Source organism: Tripterygium wilfordii, chromosome 16, assembly GCF_013401445.1.
Source record: "Tripterygium wilfordii isolate XIE 37 chromosome 16, ASM1340144v1, whole genome shotgun sequence".
NCBI lineage: Eukaryota > Viridiplantae > Streptophyta > Magnoliopsida > Celastrales > Celastraceae > Tripterygium > Tripterygium wilfordii.
In genome coordinates, this window is record NC_052247.1 from 2126184 (window position 1) to 2149132 (window position 22949).

The window sequence follows — 22949 nt, forward strand, 5'->3', positions numbered from 1 at the left end:
GCAGCTCTTCCACACGTGATAGATAGAATAACTCCTCTAAGTTGCTAGAGTGATAGACTCGGAAGATCTTGAGTTCGATCTCCTGTGATCACGAGCTAGACTTTGACCTAACTTACCTTATCGTCATCAGATGAAAAACTTTTGTACGTTGTCATTCTAAACGTAAACCTAAAAGGAACTCTGGAATTCTTCTCCATGTCCAGCCAATCAGTTCATAGAATGTAGTTCATAAAATCTCTCCTGTCTGGGATTTGTTGTTCAAACATGCACCATGGAGTAGATAAGAAGAGAGTTTGTTTGTTAACACCAGAAGAAAAACTTGACATTTATGTCCAACAAACATAACCTTGAAAGGAAAGTATAATAATGTTAATGTAAATGGTTTTCTGTCTGAATCCATTCATTCAACCAGTACAATAATCTTAACGTATGTACAAAGTAATTAATCATGAGGACAAGTTGTCTTAAACTGAAACTAATACACTCAATAGGGACTAATTCATACATAGTCAAGCTAATTTACATAATCTCTTGATTCCATATCATTCTTGATACGCTCGATTATCGGTCTTAATTATTAAGTTGTCTAACTAGCTTAGCTAAATTAATTTGATTGTCCAACACAATAGATATATTTGAACACATGACATGGTAGACAGAAGCTCGACAAGAAGCTCCAATAATCATGGCAGTTAATCATCTTTATCACTAATTTAATCAAGTGTGTTGAATATATATTTGTTTACAGGATTCTCCTTGCTGTAAATTTTATCACTGTTCACCTATTCTTGGACAAAAGTGAGTAAAATATATTTACTTTAAGCCAAGATTTGATATGAGAATTGATATACCATGTTCTTTTAGAGATTCCGTCCCTCTTTTTCTCTTATCTTTTTTTTTTGTATATATATATATATAAGCAAGCTAGTAGAACAAAAAGTTTGACTTGGTGCATGTGTTAAGTGTCAATATTTTTGGCTTGGCAGTTTGGTTGTGTGGCTGCTGTTTGTTTTGAACATAAAAACTAATAGTGTGTGTGTGTATATATATATACATGAAAGGTTTGCTCACATGGGAGGAAGTGACATTCTCCTCACTTGATTTCCGGGAACAGGTTGGTTGATTGTAAATAAAACAAAGAATCATACAAATAAACTAGTGTTAGCATATCTTTGAAGTGAGAATTAGTTCAAATTTTTGTGATCTAAACACTTCAAATTGCATCTTCCATTCCATGAGGTGGGTATCAAAAGCCTATGTTAGATCGAAAGGAAATTAGTTTGGCAGCACAATTTTAATTTGAAATTATAGATTTCATGCTGAAAAGCACGGATCAAGAGCTCAGTTTGATATATTTTTGGATTTATATACGACGGATGCATGTTAACTGATAAGGTTGCGAATTCGAACCAATTGGGTTTGTAGGGTTTTCTTGGTCTCATGGGCTCTCGGTCCATTTATGGGGAGGAGTTAAAAGTCTTATTTCCACCCGCATGGACATGCTAAGCTGGATGGTTCATCCGTTTTAAAAAAATGAAGCATAAATTATCAAAACAATCGTAATCCAATGACAAAAACATGAGTAGCTAGTTAGAATCAACCACCCCATGATCCCATAAAGCACGAGAAATTCTTTATTAACCCTTAATTTGTATGCTTTTTGTGTGTTCTAAATGTAGACTTTGACTGGTCAAAATTCAACTAATGATGATCATAACAAACAAAAAACAATGATAACATGATTCTCTTAAAAGAAAAAAGGGAGAACAAAAGAAAACGTGAAGCCTGCTAATCCAATGAACATGGCAAGCTTTGGTCTTTAATAAGACAATTGATTGCTTCTCAATTTGGGTAATAGTGCGAGTGTGATTAGCATAACATGATTTTGTTTGGAATCTGATTATGGGATTTGATGATGCAAAAGAAAAGACGAAGACTTGTTCTTTCAATATATATATATAGGTATTAATCTTTCCATCCTTTGTCGTTTACTAAACTTTTTTTCATTTGTTCATGGAAGATTGTCTTGAGTTTTATTTGGTAAAGATGAAACTCGTAGTTATTAACAATGCTAGGGATCATAGTGATAACCATTTCAAAATCATCTAAGTAGTGTGTGGCACTCATCCATTAAGTGTGGTGACGTTATAATAAGGGGTCCATTGAAAATCATTTATGTGCGGCTCATACCTCTAGTTGGATTTAGTTTTGTCAGCTCATAAACAAACAACCGTTGAATTTGCTTTTAAAACCTTAATCAGCTAAGTATTGTTCATTTCAATTCTTGTTAATTTCGATTTTTGTCATTTATATTCAATTCTCCTTCATTTTCTTTCGATCAAGTTATTTATCATCCAACCAAACACCTATGCAATTTTTGATTCAAAGTAATGCAATGCAATCCAATTCTTATTTTGCGTTACTCTTTCATGTTAATGACAAGTTTATGCAATCCAATTCTTATAAGATTCACACACATTTTCATTTTCGTTGTGTTTGAAGTACCACTTTCTGGCACGCTAAGCACTCATGACCAATCATCATACTAACATCATCATATTGGTTATGGTATTTCACATCAGCATATGATATGGTGTGTCAGAACTCGCAAATCAAAGTTACGATGCAAACACATGTAAATTCTATGTACATGTTTTGAGTATAAAATGAATTCGCTACCTCCAAAGAGAACAAATTAACTTTGTTTAACACTAGTTAGACTAAGAGATGATTCCTATTTCTTAATATTCAATACTTGATGAGATATAGTAGCTATCATCATCAAGCCCTTCATAGAAGTACCAAAGAACTAGATTTCAGCCATGAATGTATGATGATTCAAGATACCAAACATTCATGTATACAATTTGAATGTAGAGAGAGACGTATGGGGTTTGGTGGTCCAAAGCAAATGCATGATGAATTTTGCAACACAAAAGAGCCCGTTTTGACACAAATTACAAATTGTACGTTTTGAGAGATCCCATCACAAAGTCATCACAGCAATGGCAATTGAACATTTTGAGTGTACTCAATCGCCATTACCAAATCCATGCATGATCCAAACACAGTGGGTCATCCATCTTTTGTACAAAAAACCCCACCCCAAATCACACCATTGATTGGTGATCGATTACCCTTCCATTGATGGGTCATTGTAAAGTGTGAATCCCCCCCACCCCCCCCCCCCCCCATGCACCTCTTCCCCTTCTTGATTGATCAAAACACTCCATCAAGTGGATGTAGGTTCTACTTCTAGTCCCTTGTACGGTCACATCCATGGAATCATTTGTTTATTTATTTATTTCGAGTTGGTAGTTAATTCAAGACATGTTGTGGTAATTTATTTCCTTAATTTTTGTTGAGTACATTTATAGGTTAGAGAATCACCTCATGATGTCACAAATCCACACCCTAAACAACCTACCATGTTGTCCGCTTTAGAATTTCGATTCTCATGAATATATCATATTAGCCTCTCAATTAAGTCCCAAGCCCAGTAATTTTGCTATGACCCAAGTCACTAAGTCCGGAAAAAATGCCTGCTAGTTAATTTGAAATTGGACTTTGTCATATATATATTATAAGTGAAACGGAAAAGGAAACTGATAAATTTTGTTTCAGTCAGGAGCCTCTAACATGATCCTCAAAGATCTTTTGCCTTTTTTTATCTCAACCATTGCTTTTTAAGTTCTGTGCAAATTCACAGCCCCCACAGCACATAAAAAATTAAAAAATGGCTCAGTCAGATTCTCAGATTTCCTGCATTTTAACCCCCTCTCCCTCTCTCACCTACAAATTTTATTTTATTTTTTTATAAGCACACACACAGAATATTAGTCGTCATGACGTGTGTATTGGGAAACCATTCTTTTAGGATGACAAACTCTATGACCTTGGGAGATGTTGAGTTTGATTACCATTAGATGCAATACTCTTTTGGGTGTTGAGTTTTAATCCAATTTATCATGTTAGGGGAAAAATTTTCATGCTTGGGACCTGACAGTCGAGTTTAGGCTCATATCAGATGAGTCTGGGGCAATATAATAGGTTGTCTACTGCAGGGCTTGCAATAGCCTTAATATAGGCTTAAATAAATTTTATTAAATTATCAAAAAATAATAAATACAAAGTATTTAGTGTAGAGATCAACATCACGTGTTCTTTTAAGGCAAAAAAAAAACGAAATTCATTTATAAATAATAACATGTTAAATAGGTGTTTGATCTAACGGTAGAAAATATTTCATATTTGTATCAATATTTTGTCAACAAATTCAGTTTTTCCCACCTAAAAAAATACACAATGATCATCTAAACACTATAAACATTACACTTATCATTTTTATGCATTTTTTCAAAAAAATTTAACGGCTCTAATTGCCTTACTTTACCGCGGGCCACCCTCAGCTAAATATCATATATCCAAATAACGAATTTATATGGTATCATTATCGGTTATAAAAAATCTTGGTAAACTGATTGTGTCTATTAATTTAATATTCCCGATTTAATTAAATAAAATTGTAAAAAATTGAAGTGGGCCCTTTACAGGCCCAGGTGATTGCTCACTGCCAAACCGGTGACCCATTGCCATTCTCCCTTTAACCTACTATAAATGCTAACCCTCCCCGTAGATTCTGACTCATCCCTGTCTCTCTTCAATACCCGTTGTTTTCACTTCCAACCTCTCTCTCAATATCTCTCTGGTTTTCAAAGTATGGAGAGTAGTCTCACACAGAGTGCTAGTGCGCCTCCGCAATTTTACTTCAGTGAGAAGTGGAAGTTGTCGAAGAAAGAAGGGTTGTCGAGGAGCAGATCATCGACGACGACTACTACTACTACTCCTCTCATGAAGAATTCTCGCCGGAGGTGTTCTTTTACTAGGAAGTGTGCCAGATTGGTCAAAGAACAGAGGGCCAGGTTCTATATTATGAGGCGCTGCGTTTCGATGCTCATTTGTTGGAATGATTACGGCGATTCTTGAAGGAATTTGAACGGGTGGAGATCTTGATTTCTTGAGGTCCAGAGAGAGAGAGAGCCGAATCTGCTGATAATCTGTTATCTCTGGATCATTTTTTATTCCTGGATTTGATGCTCTTCAACTCCAGTGATCGGAGTTTTCTTGGCATCCAAACAGGAAGAGGAAAAGGGAAGAGAAAGAAGACCCATGTAAATAGAGATTTTGTTTTTGGGTTTTTTTTTTTGCTTTTGGTTCCTTTTTTTTGCTCTGAATCTCCATTGAAGGAGATGAGTTGTTGCTTCAGTTTTCACTGAAATTTCTACTAATGGAGAATCAATCAATCAAATACGTAATATAGTTTCAATGTTTCATCAACTTCAATGGCCCAAATCTGTCAATTTTTCATCATCTCTCTGAAAGTGTGTGAGAGATTCCTTTCAAACAATTGCGGTTGCAGGTGACCTTTCTCTGTGGATCTGGTTTGCTTACCTGCGCAGCCAATTAATTAATTGTTTAAAAAAAAAAAACTTCATTATTTTAGTGTAATCATAGAGAGTTGAAAAAACTATAAAAATATTTTTAAAAAAAACATATGAAAGGGTGACAAAATGAAGAAGAAAAGGAAAAAAAAAAAAAAAAACTTTGATTGGAATGATGAAATTGATTGGGTTAACTCTTTAATGAAGAAAGTTTCGACCTTTTTCTTACATGAACCAATAATTTATGGGAGGTTTTCTTCGCGTAAGTTTCGATCCAGTCTTTTCGATGTCTTCGCTATGGTGGCAGGTGGGAAAAAAATTTTGAACGACATATTTTTCTGGTGAATAGGATGCTTCTAGTAGTAGTAATAGGGGGCTGTGGTGGCTGGACAAGTAATTGGGGCACTACTTACAATATTTTCAAGTGACCATTTTGTCCTGCATTTCTCAATATTTTGACCATTGTATGGACCACTTTGACCTCTTATCTTCATTGAGGGCTGTTTCGTACTTTCAATTTCTATGGACTAGTTGTTAATCATGCTTAATAATTTACAGTCATAGGAGGAGGTAATTGTCATGTTCATGGTGGGGGTACTTTGGTCCATAAAAGTTATACAGCTGGGTTTGCTATTTGTCTAATAGTTACTGTGGAGCGTGGCATGGGGTTATGATTAGGAGTGGAAAAAAAGAAGGCGGTTTCGAGTCAACGATTCTAGGTCGGACAACAGTACATGAGTACAAAATATTTATATGTTCGTATCTTAATTTATATTGGATTTCGGACTTAATTAATTTATTAAACTTGGATCGGTTTAAATCTAGATAAGTAAAACGGATAATAACCTAATCTGAATTATAATCTGGATAAGATTTCTGTGTTTAGATGTCACAAGAACTAGTAAACATTTTGTCTTTGATTCGTCTTTGGTCACTAAAAGCCTCAAATCATCTGTTGGAATAATGTGGCACAATCAATTGCATATATGCGGCAGCATGTTTGATGCACATCTAGATTCTAACTTGGATTAGAGAACATGTATTTAGTGACCCAATTCATCTGATTTTTATATGTAGTTATTGCTTGAAATGGAAGGATAATTCTAGAAATAAAATATGATGTAGAGAACTTTTTTTTTTTGAATAACATTGAGAAGTTTGTCTCTCATTGGAATCGAATTTTGGACACACATATATCTAATTTAATCGATAGCCAACGGAGCCATACTAGTTAAAGAATACAAATCACATAAGGTGGTATGAGGTGATGTGTGTGTGAGATCCCATGTTGTTGTTTGGATTGGGATTGCTACATGACATGTGGGCCATTACTTATGGAAGATTGTTATATATGTTATCCCATAATCAACCAAATCTTGAATTATTTTTGGGTTGCGACATCACCATCTATCTTGTCTACATGGGTTTCTCTACAATTTTATTTTTTTTTGAATTTAATTATTATTTTTATTAAATTTTAAACTTCTTATTTAATTTTTAGAAAACAAAATTTATTGAATTTGTGAATAGTCACTATATCATTGATAAAATATTTGGCTTCCTAAAATTAGTATGTGCACTATTTTGACTTACTATAAGGTAAAAATTGAACATACAACCTCCGAATAGAATAAATACTCTCTTCTAAGTTTTAATTGTCAGGTTAAAAACTTATTCATAATTGAGAATACGACTATGGAAACAATAAATTAGGGTAAAAAAAGTTTGTAATTTCACTTTCCAATTAATTTGGCAGAATTTGTTGACTAACACCTTACTTTTCTGGATTTTGGGACTCCACAAGTTCATAAAGTCTATAATTTTCATTTAATGGTGAAGAAAAAATCAAACAAATTTCAAAAACAAAAAAACAAAAATGTAAAGTGATGTAGTACACCTTTCAAACTATTAGATTTAAATCGTAAAATCTAAAATTTTAAACGAATTCCGAATTCCCAAATCCTGCTTTTCCACAATTCCGCCTTCTCTTGGCCTAGGCAATTTGATCCTATAGAACCCTAAATTTCCTTATTTTCTCTATTCCCACTTTTTTGGCCCTCTAGGTTGATTAATATGGTCAAACAATTGTACTCTACTTTCCTTGGAAATTTATCTTCTTTTGACGCACTTTCTAGGCAATCAAACAAACATCAATCCAAAGAAGATAAATATTTGAATGTTAATCATTGATGGGATCTAGCTTGGCGTGCCAAAAGAGAAAACCCCCAAAAAAAAATCTTTAAATGATATTATCCATATCCTATTATATGACTCATTTCCTAACAAACAACAAAAAACATATTTGATTTTCTTAGCACTTTCAAGGAAGTCAAAACAAGAATGATTGCTTTCTCATTATTGTATTGTTTTTTTTAAGATTGTGGAATCTAATTAATTGTGTGCTTAATTAAGGGGTGGTGCTAAGAATTCAAGATTGATTGATATCTCAAAGGGGACACCCACAAATCCATATCATTGCAAAGCGATTCTACAAATCTTAATAGGAAACTTGTGATCTTGTCAAAGAAACATTCATAACTATACATCTTTACCAACTCATCCATTTACACCCATGAATGATAACTTGTTTGGATTGGATTGAAAATTGGACTTTCTATTTTGATCTCTCTACAAATTTGTTTACGTGGACAATAATTAGGGCGGTCAAAAAAATTGTGTCAAATCGAATCTATCTATTGGTTGGTTATTGTTAAACATATGTTAGTAAGGACATATTGAATACCTGAAAAAATCGACCAAACCATCAATAACCGATCGATTGGTCAGCTAAATTACTTCAAAAAATATTTTTTTTTTTAAAAAATCGATCGAAACCGATCGTGGAGACCCTCAAACGAGATGGTTAAGTTATGTACTCAAATTGGATGGTACTAATGTTCGAATTCTCACTCCCATTTACTTGCCAAAAAAACTTTTATTGGGTGGCTTGCAATTATTGTGATAATAGTGGGAATTCTTTTTTATTTAAATTATATATATTTTTTTGGCTTTTATGGCAAGGGAGGTCCTAATAATTTGTCATTATCCTTTGTTTTAGTGGTATCTCTTTCATTTGGTGATTTTCTTTCTATCAAACCCTAGACCTTCTTTCTATAATTGTGGGCCAATAATCTCCACCAACTATTTCATTAGTTACAAGGAATCAAAGGATTCTTGAAGTGGGCCTAACTCTAAGGCCTAAAAAGCCTCCTAGAAACACGTAGGCCTACTACGCCTTCTTCATGGGCCATGCTAAACCTTTTGTGGGCCAGCCTTAGTCCAGGGAACTTTTGTATGGGGAGTGGAACAAGACAAAAAGTCTCAAAGCGTGCAAAAGCCAGCTGCATTGTTTAGTCAACGGTCGCATCACAGACACTCACGCCCAATCATATGCCAATGGGAATCCCGGTGGCATGTGTCATCATTGAAATGTTGACTGGTCAAACGGGTCAGATCCTAAACTATGGATCCGGCGTGGTCCTCCAACCGGTCCAACAAAAATTTTTGGAAATATTTACTATTTAGATTTTAGCATGATGAATTCAATGCTATTTTTTTTTTTTATAAATAAAATAGAATTCAACAGGATATGATAATTCGAGATTGTCAGGTATAAACTCGAAACATTCGATTTTCAATTGAAATAAATTTGATTTTTTTTTGAAAAAAAAATATTATTAGATCTCTGACGACAAATACTATACATTTATGATTTTTTAAAATTTTTTGATGCATTGGTCTCTACCCAAACCTTAAACAATAATGTTGTTATTAAACTATCTAGACCGTTCAATGATGCGGGTTTCCAATGAACTGACAAGAGTCCATTTGATTTATTTTTGTATTTTTTCATTTTTAGTTTTCAAATATTTTTTGTTCCCGTATTTTGTAAAATGGACAACTAAACTTGTTTTCGAGGTTAATGAAAACAAGTATGCTAAACAATATTGTATTCAATTAGTTTGAGTAGTTTTTTTATGATTCCCACATGGCAATTAATTAGGTCGTCTCCTTTATTAAATGCTATAATTAAATCTATACCTATACATTTCATACAATATTACATTTTTATAACAAAATTACAATCAATAATGTAGTAATATTCATGTCACAACTGACAATCACGAGAATAACTCAGATGATACTCATGTATAACATCTCTTAAAGGTCTCGAGTTCGAACCTCCCATCCCCTTCACTCAAAAAAATATTCATGTCACAACTCTTAAAAAAAACATATTTCCTGGTGGTCTTCAGCAACTACTCTCAAGTCTCAAGTGAGTGAGTGTTTACATCATTATCCTAATTTGTCATATGAATTACACCTTTCATCTTGATTTATGTCAGTAAGCATGTATATTAGCTAGATACACATGATGCATTGCCATCTACAAGGACTAAACCATGTACGATGCATCCAACCCACCTGATTCAGTTTCATGCCAGGAAGATCCTGCTCTGAATTTACAAACAGGACATGTTCCCTGTTGCTGCAGCCACGGGTCGATACAATTAGCATGGAACTGCATTAACATAATGCAAATGTTATCAGACAATGAAGGGTCAATCCAGGAGTACAAGCAAACATGAAATTTTGCAACATATTCTGATCCAATAAATTCATGTTCTTGAAACAGCAGCTGGTGGGCTGTACCTGATGCAAGCATGGCAATGTACGGATGAGTTCCCCGGTAGTAACTTGCTCCAAGCAAACACTGCAAGTTAGCTCATCTTCTAAGGCCTTGGCGCTACTAACTGTGTTCGCAGTATCTTGCTTCTTTAGCTAGTGAAAATAAGAATAGTTAGTTGTGTTAATTAAAACATTTGAACATATAAAGCTATGAAAAAACTGCTATCAAGTTTGAGGACAATAGGTAAAACCGCCGGTATCCCACCACGAAAAAATGCTTCGGTTAATTGAAGCTGCATGAACAGACAGAGATATAGTCATGCATTTCTTTGCCATCCAGTCCAAAGAAATAATAAACTATGATATAACAGCAAGGACTACACTCCTAGTGAGCTGCATTCCATGTTTGTGAAGTATTTGGGTTAGATATTTCTTTTCGATTTGAATCCGTAAAAGTCCTTGAGGAGGTTGAACCCTCGAACCTATGTACCAGTTGTACTCATTATCTGTTTTAAGTTTTCGTACAAAGGATGCAGGAACTTTGAAATTAGAAGATATTTAAATTTATAGAAGATAATTATAAAATAAAAGTAAAAAAGAATTGTCTTTCAAGTCGTCACCATCTCGGAAATGCCTCTGTCAAACAAGAGGCCGCATATTAAATCCTAAATTTGTCTAGAAACCAAAGGTAAAAAGAGGAGGATAATCTAATTGGTGTGAATACCATTTCCATCAATACAGAACAGAACAATAGTCCGCTCAATCAGTCATTGATATAATACATAAATGATTGCGCATAATCTAAAAAATAATCACTTGATTTAACAAAAGAGTTTTCTGAAATTTTAAAGTATATAGGAAGAAAAAAAAACGATACCTCAGCAGAGTTTGAAGATGAGGCTTGCAGCATTGAAGATCCACCACTGTAGAAAAATCATTCTCTTAATGAATATAGATACACAAATTTATAGAATGTCAGAAAATGGTACCAGAACACAACTCTCATATGAAAAATCACCATTGCTTTCAAGTATTTGGAGTCCAATCATCATCAAAGCCTTTATCCTGAACACATTTAGGATAGGCTACATCGTACAAGAATCAGTAAAGAGAATTTGTAGGCGATTCTCTTGTACTATTTGTCCCGATCTAAAACTACCCTCTCTTTCCACTAGTTGAACAGAGTCTATATGTAAAAGAGAACTTGAAATTTGAAACTCAAAAATACTCTTTATTTCCTAATTGACCCAAAGAAGAGGACATGGGCCTCATTCCCCGTCCCAAAACTGGTAAGTTACCAAGGCAATTCAAAATCCATGCACATGAAGAACTCAGGACTGCCCTACTTCACATGCACAAAGGCAAGAAATCAAGGCGATACAAAAACGAAAGGTAAAATGGTTTTCTAGAGGACTTCTCTCCCTCTCTCTCTCTTCACACAATGGACATAGTATAGATGGTACATCACAGAAGAATATATAGTTTCTCTTTCTTCACTTTCTGAAGCGAAAGGGTGATCAATCCCTTGCGATAATAGTGTCCTCGTCAATAATTTTCAAAAGTACCTCCCAGCTCTTTCCAAATGATAATGATAGCGAATGAAAATCAGAGAATGATTATTTTGATGCCAGAGGACACTTAAGGGAAAATTACTTCAAATCAGAAACCATGGCTAATCAGAAAATATAACGACAAGATCTGTTAGGAATCCAAGGATTTATAGACCAAAGTTTTACTTGATCGATATCCAAGCGGGAAGGAAATTTGATGAGTTTTTTGAACCCATGTTTATATTAAAAAAGATGAGCACAAAATAATACAAGAGGCAGCAAATTCCAACAAGAACACTAAAGTGAGTTCAATCTTTTTTTGTTAGATACAAGCAAACGAGACACAGTCGAAGTATGCACGATAACAAAAAGAAAACTAGCAACTTACCTCTCGGGACCAGTGACCTTGTACTTGTGAACTGGAAGGGCATTGATCTCTTCCTCACTCATTGAAGCAGTAGGAACATTATCAGAATCCAATGCTCTTAAAGTTTCATAATCTGTAGGGAAAATAGAAAATTGAACAAAATGACACCGCCAATCTAACTTATCAAGTTAAGATCCAACTATAGGAAGAAATATAGAAAATCAGCATCTCCAATATAACTTATAAAATTGTCAATTGCAATTAACAAACATCACTCTAGGAAACTCGTTAAGAATCTTAACCATAATTCACAAATTCCCACCTAGGTCATCAAACTCCCGGTCAAGAAGAGCAAGTTGCAGTCTGAGGCCCTGCAAACGCCCTCTAGTTGCAAGTGCTATTGATGGAGGCATATGCAATCGCACTTCAGTATGACCCAGAAGACCACTTGCTGCTACTGCATGTGCTTGAGCCTGAGCTTGAAGTTGTTGACAAGTTGCATACATTCGTAGTGTAGTAGCCATTAAAAAGATACCAAGCACAAGCCATAGCTACACACAAGTGATTTAGAGGAATGTTGGTCATAACTCTCATAAGCAATTAAACTTCAGCACCATAGAGATCATAAGAATAAAGTGTCACTTAGTGCAACATATTAAAAGAAATACCAGAAAGTTTGATGACATCTGGTGCGAGTTCAATATCATAAATAGCAAGAAAACTGTCACAGAAAAATGGTGTTAAGCAGATGAGAAGAAAGCGAAAATAAACACTGCAGAAATATTTAAATAATCAAGATGGAAGTATATATAAATAAGTACCTGTAACAAGGAAAACAAGTGAGTTGGAATGAACTGGACGTCCTGCATGAACATGCTGATGGACACAGATCCAATGTCAAAACTTATTAACAAGAAATCACAATGAAAACACATACGTTATACAATCTTAGAAGCACCAAGTAAAACATTTGAGCTGGTAATGACATACCAATGCACGTCGCTCAGACATAAATCCTGGAAAGCCAGTGTCTAATTCTGCTCTACTCCCACGGAAGACAAAACTCATGGTTGAATAATATGTGGGCAATCTCTAGGTATAAAACCACCTATTTGAAGATTACTGAAAATAGAGAAAGTACATAACAAAAAAAGAAGAAGACGAACTAAACAGTCAATAATATAATAAAATAAAGAACGTCCGAAGTTAATTCTGGTAAGTTGCAAATGTAAGGTAGTTCTGTGATACATAAATTTCTTTTGCGTATTGTCAGAGGGCTTTGAACTTTATTTTCCAGGAGGTATATCAAATTAAAGGCATCCAATGCTGTGCAAAATCAGCATAAATTGAAAAATGATTCGGTAGCAAAGTCTAATCATATTTTCATACACACGAGCAGCTTGAAGAAGTTCTGAAAGCCACAGCTACAAATATTCCAAAAGAAACCTAATAATCTATCCGTTAACCCATAATTCTCGATCATATAAACTGCAATGAATCCTAAAATTAAAGCCTGATTCACATTTTATGACTGAACATATCCAACTTCAATAGTCAAGTACTCAGTACGTTTAAATGCAAGATATGAATCAAGAACTAAACCCTAATTCAAGCTCTCAGGTTTCAAGAAATCCATGATTAACAACTGAAATAAAAAAAAAATTAATCCCCATAACCTATCCCGCATTGGATTCTACAAATACATAAACAAATTCATCCAACAAAACAACTAACAACATAATATCAGAGGAAGAATCGGTACTCACATTATCGAGTGAAAACGGTGACCAATCAGACTGAATAAATTAGAGAGACAAATGGAGGGATCATTCGATTTCCAATTTCTTCCTGAGTCGAGCAAGTTGACTCGGATCCGTTGGGATTTTCTGGGCTCTCCTAAAATCCAACGACTTCCTCGTAAGCTTGTCAGAAGCTCTTGCATCATCGTTTTATTGTCCTCATTGCAACTCCACGGAGAAAACGACGTCGTTTTTCCGGACAATTTAATTTTTACCGTCCATAGTGCCTGTGTTTTAATTATTTTCGCATGATTTATAGTAAAGGGGCCAATTAAGAAAACGACGTCGGTTTTGGACAATCTCTAGAGTTGGACATTCATGTGCATGCTCTGCTTGGCCCATCAAGAGGGCATGGCTTGGCCCATCAAGAGTAAAGACAAAAGTTATGTTTGTACTTTGTACATTGATACAATTCTACAAAGTTTGTTTCCCCATAAAGTTTATATTCTTGCTTCTCATCTCCACCACAAGATGGGAACCACAGCACATTATGATGGGAACCACCAATAATTGTCACATTCAAACATAGATGTCACTCTCCATCTCACTTTGGCATATACTGACTTGATTGACACGGCTTTGTCTTCCCAAGTCCACCACCAGTGTGACCTCATAAAAAGCACTTGTCATTGGTTTGTAAATTTGGCATATATACTTCACATCTTCTCCCGAGTGACATATTTTCCAAAGTGATGTGAGACAAGAGATTTAGCCTTATCCCCACTCGATAGCTCACCCTACACCATCAAGCTTGATGCTATAGAGGCTTGTGGCCGCGGCCCGCCCACTTGAGCTTCAATGTGTAAACTTGAAAAATACCAGCCATCAACGTCTAATTCATACAACTCAGGAAACCAACACATCCCATAATATCAAAGGAGATATGGTAAACCTGGTTTTTTTGGTAGGAATCCACCCTTGAAATATCTCCTCAACAAACATTGGCTGTAACACAAACAAAAACCATCTGTAAAGACGGGCACCAAATGCAAATCAGAGTTTCTCAGTTAATCCATATTAGGATACATTATGGTCCACTGTGTCAAAACTGAAACTAGAAATCCTCGATCTGTGCAGCTTGTTTGCCTTCTATGGTACAGGAATGCAATTTGTTAGGCAATCCCAACAACAGAACATTATTGAATAGAATCTCCAATCATCCGTACTGGCAGAGTGCATCAGCTGTTAATTTGTCTCCTCTAAGCATCATAATATAACTTTTTTGCATTAATAATTATATTAACAAAATTCATGATTCCAATACTCCATGACAATTCCACACCTGAGTAGACAATTTCAACTACTTCAAATTGCTTTCTCAACATATTCAAGCTTCAACCATTCAAACAAGAACAGCAGACCTTGTCATCTAAGTAGTCAAGAACAAACCATCCAAAAGCATTTCCCATTTCAAAGGATTGGCAAAGCAAACCTTAAATCCAGGTGTCCGTCCATTCATGCAAGTACTAATGCTACTGACTAAATATGTCCATCCATTGCAGCAAGCAAAACATGATTAAAAAAGGCTATAACTTGTAAAAGTTAAATTTCAAGCAACCTGTTGTATAGCATTTATAGAATTCTTCCAGAAAAGAATGACATTGAAGAAGGAACATAACAAGATAAACTAAAGATTACAAATAATGGCGAAAAAGAGAGAACAAAGTGTTAAAAAAGACGACAGCAGATCCTCTGATAATGGTAATATTGGTTCAAGAGACCATGTACCTGCTTTATCTCCAGACAACACCACTAACTCCACATTTTCCCTCTTTCAGCTCCTCTGCTTCTGCAATTTCTGCTTCTTAGACATCCCATTTTCTTCAATACTTTCTCCCCAGAAAACAACACTAATCCACATTTTCCCCGTTTGAACTCTTCTGCTTCTCTCAAATATAGCTTGATTGGAGCTATTTACTGCGAATCAGTAACCGTTTCCCAATTCAGAAAAATTGAGACTTGTAAATTCAGCACCAATTGCACTCCTTTTTCTCCCTCTTAAGTATTACACAAGTTCCTGGTTCAATGCCTTCTGTTTCTCGAATAATTCACCATCTGCTCCTCCTCCCTCTATCAAAATCCACAGCCCAACCCCTTCTCCATATCGATGTAGTGTTCCTCCTCCTAATCATCATATGTGAGCTCGAACTCAGGCTCGAATTTGAACTCCTATTCCCATTTCCATTTCTCCTACTTTCATTTCCATTACCAATCCCAAAACAAGAAAACAAATTGCGGACTAATTGACCAAACCCACCGGTTTCTCTTCCTCCCCTACTTCCCCTTGAACCCCATGAGACCCTCCTAGGCACACCCCCACCGTTGAGCCCACCGTCCATCTCCGTGTACACCACAGGCAGCTCCCTCTCACCTCCTCTTCTTGCCCCTGAAAACCTCCCCACTGCATACCCTCCTCCCGGTAATCTCCATATCGTCAATCCCACAGCCTCATCTTCGTTGGTCGAACCCAAAAGCCGACCGCTGTGATTGGACACGGGCGAGCTCGGGTTATCCACCGGCAGTTCGTGGCGGCAAACTGGACACGAATTGCGGAGGGACAGCCAGGGTAGGATGCAATCGGTGTGGTAGATGTGCTTGCATGGCATCTCCTTTGACTCCGATTCCAATTCGAAAGCTTCCTTACAAACTGCACAGTGAGATTCCGTTGCTATGTGAGTCTCGTCGATAATTATGGTCGGCATGGACTCTATTGCAGCTTTCGACGCCGGAGGATGCTCGAAGCGACCTATTCCGTTCATTTCAATCTGCGAGAGTTGATCCAGGAACTGATTAAACCCCGATCCCAATAAAAACTCCGACATACTCGGCGGCAACGGCCTCAACCCTGACCCACGCCCATCATCGTAATACAACTCGAATCCACGACTCTCGTTGTCCCCATCGGACTGTCCACGGAGTACGATCACCGGATTTATCAGCGACCGGTCTCCGGAGACACGGCGAGTCCTACGGACAGCAGGGGTCGGGCTCTGGTCCAGATTCGATCGGTTCCCGACCATGTACATAGCTGCGGCAGGAAACCTTCTCCGTCTCGCATCCGCCTGGATGGCACGCGGCCGGTTATCGATCTCCTCCACGAATCCGCTGTTGCAGTCCGGGCAAATCACGGTGTAGGGGCTCCATACCCTCACAAATCGCCTGCACCTGTAACACCAATACGACGCCGCTGCAGCCACCACCGTAGTCGGCGGTGAAGACATCAAAATCGAAACTCAAAAGTCCCCAAAAATCCTCATCTTCAGCTTTCACTTATAAAGGCGTGGAATGAAAGAGCATTCACAGCGAAATGAGTTCTGTTAGCGTGGCAACTACGCTCTGCAAATTTGGAAAAATGGCGGAGAAGGAATGGACGGGGACGTTTACGGCGTTAACTTTGTAGGCGCGTGGAAGTACCGGAATTGGAGAGGAATCCGATGATTGATAACGAATGCGATGATGTGATGTATTTTTTAAATTTTGATAATCAGACTTAAATTGTCAAATTTAAGGAAATTTGGATAATGAAAAGGACTTAAATTTTCAAATATTATAAAATTTTGGTTAATGAATAGGAATTTCTATCAACGAGAGAGTGATTCGGTTGACAATTTATTAGATTAGACATATATGTGTTCAAGGTTCGGTTTCAATTAAAAGCATATTTCTGAATGGTAATTTTTTTTTAAAAAGGAAATATGTTAATTAAAATTTTTCAAATACGTTTTTTTAAGTGTAAATAGGAATGAAGGCATGCCATAAATAAGTAGGGTCAATATCAAAATTCTTGAAAATTTGGATGATGATTTTGAATAAAAAAAAGGAAAGATATTGATTTTAAAATTTTCAAATATGTTTTTTAGTATAAAATAGAAATGAAGATGTGGCATAAATTAGTAGGGACAATTTCCCATACTTATATAAAGGATAAATTTTCCATTAAATCTTTACCTAAGCATTTTCTTAACCAATTATATTATTATTTTAAAAATAATTATAAATAAAAATTAATTAATGGAAGAAAAGGCAAATAAAACATTACAATTACAGTTAAAATCCCTACAAGTGGGTGTTTCAACCGCTATTCAATATAAATTGAACAGTAATTACATGTTCGCTAGCTAGTGTATAGACAATAGCGATAGATGAGCAAGTTTTAGGGTCCGTTTGGTATAGAGTGTAACTGACAGAATATATATTGTTGATTTATATTAAAATATACACGGTAAAACACATTATTTGTGTTTGGTGAAACTAATTTGGACAGAGTATAAGATGTCAATTTATCAATAAGAACTTATAGTATTATGTAGTAGTGAAACCAATAAGAACACCTTAGCCACTAGTTAAAGTGATAATGCTGGTGTGTATCATTCTAATAACCAACATTCGAATCTTCTTCTGTTTCAAAAAAAAAAATTAAGGGGCTAAAATCATTGTTAAATTAAAAATTGATTCTCTCACATGGACTGCAAAAATTGATTTTCCTTAGATATAAAATAAAACATTTATTCTGGTTTAATCATAAAATTGGTATCATCACAAATTTTGACCAATTCAATGGCCCAGATTTTAAATTAGCCATCCTTTACATTATTCAACAATTTCGGAAATAAAAATTATGCAAAAGAAAAAATCAAATCAAACCCAACTAATTTACGAGAAACCCAAAATACAATAAACTCACCAAATCTTATTGATAGTGCTCACCACCTTCTTAACCTGATCAACAAATGAAGTATACGACACCGTTCCATCATTTCCAGCCAGCACTCTATACTTATCCTTTCTTGTAAAGTTTGTGCACTCGAACCCTAACGTGGCGGCCAAGATTCTCTGTACATAATTTGCAACATCATGTGGACTCTTGCCGGCTGAGCAAGTCGCCTCCACCGGCAACTGGTTCAAGAACGTGACCTCATAGACCGGTCTAGGGTTCATAAAGAAGAAGATTGGGTCCAAACCTTTCCAACCCCTGGCCGTAGTTGCATGGAAAAACCCTGCTCTACAATTCATGGCGACCGGAACGATCCGGTCAGTTAATTCTGCGAAAAGTGCACTGAACCTTAACAAAAACGGCTCTCTACATGTTGTTCCCTCAGGACAAACAACTAGATCACCCTTGGAGAGCTTGCATTTGATCTTCTCTGAATCCACGTGGCGGATTCTCGTCAATCGGACGGTAGGGATTGGGGATAGGATTTCGGATAATCGAGAAATGGAGTATGTAACGGCTGGGATTTTGCGTTGGAGCATGGTGGATAAGATCACCGGGTCCATTAGTGTCCGGTGGGTGCAAACAAAGAGGACGCCGCTATTGCCATTGGTGGCGGGCGGTGGTGGTTTGCCTTTTACGATGATTTTGCTTCCGAAAATACAGGGGACGTAGGGTATAGCTGACATTGGGAGTATGAGGCCGATAAATATGCGGACAAAGGCGAGTAAGATCCCTAATGGCATCCATAGAAGGATTAGGAGTGCGGTGGAGGGAGTCGGGCGCTTGACAAGGCGGCCGTCGTGGAAGATCACCGGTAGTGGACGGAGGATTTGATTGTCTTGCTGCTTTTGGGTGGTCATCGTGAATGGTGGGTGTAATTGTTCCTGTGTGACACAAGTGATAGTTTGAATTAGCAAATGAAGTGTGCATGAGCCATGCATGAATGATGATTAATTTATAGTATCATAGTCTTGGATTCAGCTACATCAACTACATGAACGAAAATGATAAAGATCACAACAGTTGGTATTCGAGTTATCCCAACTCTCGAGAATTCATGGGTTCGACAAATTTCACATGATGCACATGAAATCCTATGCATACAACTCAACAACTTGGATACCTGTTGTTGAGATCCCCATCATAACCGCTACATGAATGTGTTTCTATATATTAAACATTATAGGATACATTTTAAGTGACTTCTCTATACTTACCTTGCTTAGGTTTAAAATGGATGAGCTTGAAGAAGGCCTTCCCAACCCTAAAGTAGGTTTGTCATCAACGAACACCTTGGCGATTCGACTCGAGATATGAGAGTTGATATCACCATCAACAAAACCAGTGACGAACCCAAATCGATTCACCACAAGTTCACTCCCAACAACCTCATCAGCTCTCAAATGCTCCTTCACAAACCTCTCCACCATAATTCTTGGCATCTTAGTAAACACCAACCTTCTCTCACACCCACTAAACCATCTCCACCCCTCCATATCAACATCATCCATATAAAACTTAGGCAAAACTGCTCGAGCCACCGATTCAATCTCCGACGCCCGGACACCAACCGTAGAAACAAAAATCATGAGCTTAAGACCAGCATCACCCATGTTTAACACGTCTAACAATCGAATCACGGGCCAAAGAATCAATAACGAGGCAAATCGAAGCAAACCTGATGCCTCGAACGCCACTAACATGAAATAAGAGAACGGATCGGGATCTTTCAATAGAGTTCCTTCAAGTTCTGAAACAACCGATGATGTTGAGTAGTACTCCATATTGATCTTCTTTGTGTGTGAATAATTTTAGTTTTGTTGAAAATAAATGGTATGTTTTTAAGGGTGTGTAGCGATGGTTTGGATTGACTAGTATGTAATCAAAGAATTTGGCAGTTTATCAGTTTACAACCAACCACATATTATATATATATAGTTTTGCTGTCTTCTCTTTTTGTGGGAAGGGTTGATATATCTACAAAGAAGAAAAGATTATACGCCACGTTAAATGTACATAAGAAAGAGAGTTTATTATAGGATATATCATGCGGTTGGCCGGCCATATGTTGGTACGTAAGTGACCTAATTAAGGCTCATATTGAGGCACACTTTTAGGTGTACACGTGGACCCCCAACAAAAGGTGCCACTGCGAGCACACAAAAGTTGTAGGCTTTTGACTTCATCGTGAACCAAATATAACCCGAAAAAAAAAATGTTGGTTAGTTGTTTGAATCTTTTAGTCATTATACATGAAAGATTGTAAGTTCTAACGCTCACTTTGACACAATTTATTTATTTTTTTGATAAAACGGATAAATTTTATTGATAATAGGATAATTACATACCAACACCAACACAAAGAGAATATGATTCAACAACCAGGACCCAGAAACTTAAAACCAGCCTCAATCCATATTGTGAGTAAAAGAGAAAACCTTTCCTAAACCATTTAGACTTGATCAATCTATGTGGTTTGTAAGTATTACATTTTTTTTTTTGATAAATGTAAGTATTACATACGATCCATGTATATAACACTAAGTTCAAATTCAATGGATTGTGCTTTCGGTTTCCTCGTCACCAAAAAAAAAAAGTGGGTTAGTGTATGAAGTTTCTGTGTATAGTGTACGTCGAAAGGTAATTGACACTGTATTGACATGAATGTTAGGGATAAGTCTACAGGTGTCGGGCTTGTGTCATCAGAGAGAATTCGGTTACATGATATATATCTACTTATCTAGCTGCTTCTTCTTTGTAATAGTAAAGAGAAATATTAATCAATATTGCACGTATCGGTGGGATAATAACATGATGTGTAGGTGGCCGACGATCCAAGTTTAGATTGATATCGAATGTACAAAACACAAGATTGTATAATGTCGTTATTTGTTTCGAAACATAATGGATCACTCAATTTTGTTCGTGAGTTCTTTCATATATATAGATATAATGTAGTACCAACATATTTGATTATTTATCATTGATCAATGCCTATTTTAATTACTATAAGAGAGAGCAATGTTTGGCAACACAAGGATGAAGGAAGTCCATAGTTAATTACCACACCACTAAATCGTTACCTTCACATGTGAATTTTGACTTGTAAACATACTTGCATTAATTATCACATGCCGGCCAGATTTCACTTAGGTAAATGATGTGACATAGTTTTAATTAATTAATGCGCAAATTCAATATTTCTTGCAATATATTTGTAAGTCTACACTATGACCTTTATATATATATGTCCCATTATATATCCACCCATGTTATGAACTCCCCATATACGTGAATCATGCATGACGTGACTAATTAACGTGGGAGACTAGGAGTCTAGGACTATATATATATATATGTAATTTCATATTGTTTACCCTTCACCATATATAATATAACAAGATTTCCATGCCAATTGCCAAAATATAGAATGATAGACCCTATAGCTAGCAAAGAGATTGTATATTAGAATGTGTGTGTATATCTACATATATGGGTACCTTATACTTTTTAGCTGGCAACAGTATGTTTTCTAAATTGATTCCAATACACTTTTGTGTCATATACTGGGTTTTGACCCAACTTACCTGTTGTTTTATGGGAAACTTATGTGTTTGCAGGCTTGACGGTCCGAGTTTAGGCTCATGTCGGATGTCTAAAGGGAAAAATTGTATAATGTCGTTATCCGTTGAAAGAAGTCTGTGCTCTAAAAGGTCAATTCAATGTGTGTGTGTGAGGTGGTATTTCTGTAATCGCTATTGAAAGCTGTAATTTGTTGCCCGCAAGCAAGCTTAAGGGAGTACAATGCTGGAAAAACATTGCTAATTGGGATGCTTTTGTAAGAAGAAATCAATGTTTGGTTAGACAAATATTTGCATTAAAAAAAAGGTTTCTCAATTCATTGGGCAAGCACTGTATACATACACACAAACACATATATATGTATGTATGTATATTGTTTGGGTACAATCTGTCCTTGCTTTCAGGTTGTTATCAAGAATTTTCTCTATAAAATTTAGGTAAGGGTTGGTTTGAAAATGAAAGAACAAAAAATAAAGAAAAAGGAATGTAATGCTTATATGTTTACTAATACATAATATATATATATATATATATATATATATCAATTTGGTTTCATATTTATTTCTCAAAAAAATAATAATTTGGTTTCATATTTAATTTCAGTTAATTTAGAGACAGTTGGAGAGACAAAGAACAATATCCCTCTCTTGAAGAATATAATTAAGAAGAATTTCAATAATTCCATTTTTATGTACATTAGAGAAATCACCAGGTTGTGGATGGGATGGCTACCTGGAGATTAGTTATTGGGGGATTGAAGTTCAATTAACAAAAAGATCATCAATTCATATTGTTAAGTTGACTGTTTGACTCTGTTAGCGCATGTGCGAGAGAGGTCGCAGGTTCTAACCCCAACTTTGACGTGAT

The 22949-nt window shown here is 36.0% G+C and overlaps 3 protein-coding genes across 3 annotated transcripts; all 3 read right to left on the reverse strand.

The window, feature by feature from the left end:
* Positions 1-9489: 9489 nt before the first annotated feature.
* On the reverse strand, positions 9490-13982 carry LOC119980949 (E3 ubiquitin-protein ligase SDIR1). The gene is made up of 9 exons (XM_038823858.1): positions 13754-13982; positions 12978-13109; positions 12809-12863; positions 12656-12708; positions 12310-12538; positions 12009-12120; positions 10948-10993; positions 10095-10223; positions 9490-9963 (listed from the first exon to the last, which is right to left on the reverse strand). Exons 2-9 carry the CDS (start codon positions 13053-13055, stop codon positions 9838-9840), a joined length of 828 nt encoding a protein of 275 aa, XP_038679786.1. The 5' UTR covers positions 13056-13109; positions 13754-13982; the 3' UTR covers positions 9490-9837.
* Positions 13983-15323: 1341 nt separating this feature from the next.
* LOC119980948 (probable E3 ubiquitin-protein ligase RHC2A) lies at positions 15324-17212 on the reverse strand. Its single transcript, XM_038823857.1, has one exon. It carries the CDS (start codon positions 17005-17007, stop codon positions 15835-15837), a length of 1173 nt encoding a protein of 390 aa, XP_038679785.1. The 5' UTR covers positions 17008-17212; the 3' UTR covers positions 15324-15834.
* Positions 17213-18277: 1065 nt separating this feature from the next.
* On the reverse strand, positions 18278-20360 carry LOC119981336 (glycerol-3-phosphate acyltransferase 5-like). The gene is made up of 2 exons (XM_038824428.1): positions 19718-20360; positions 18278-19384 (listed from the first exon to the last, which is right to left on the reverse strand). The coding sequence occupies exons 1-2, from the start codon at positions 20282-20284 to the stop codon at positions 18467-18469; spliced, it is 1485 nt and encodes a 494-aa protein (XP_038680356.1). The 5' UTR covers positions 20285-20360; the 3' UTR covers positions 18278-18466.
* Positions 20361-22949: the final 2589 nt, after the last annotated feature.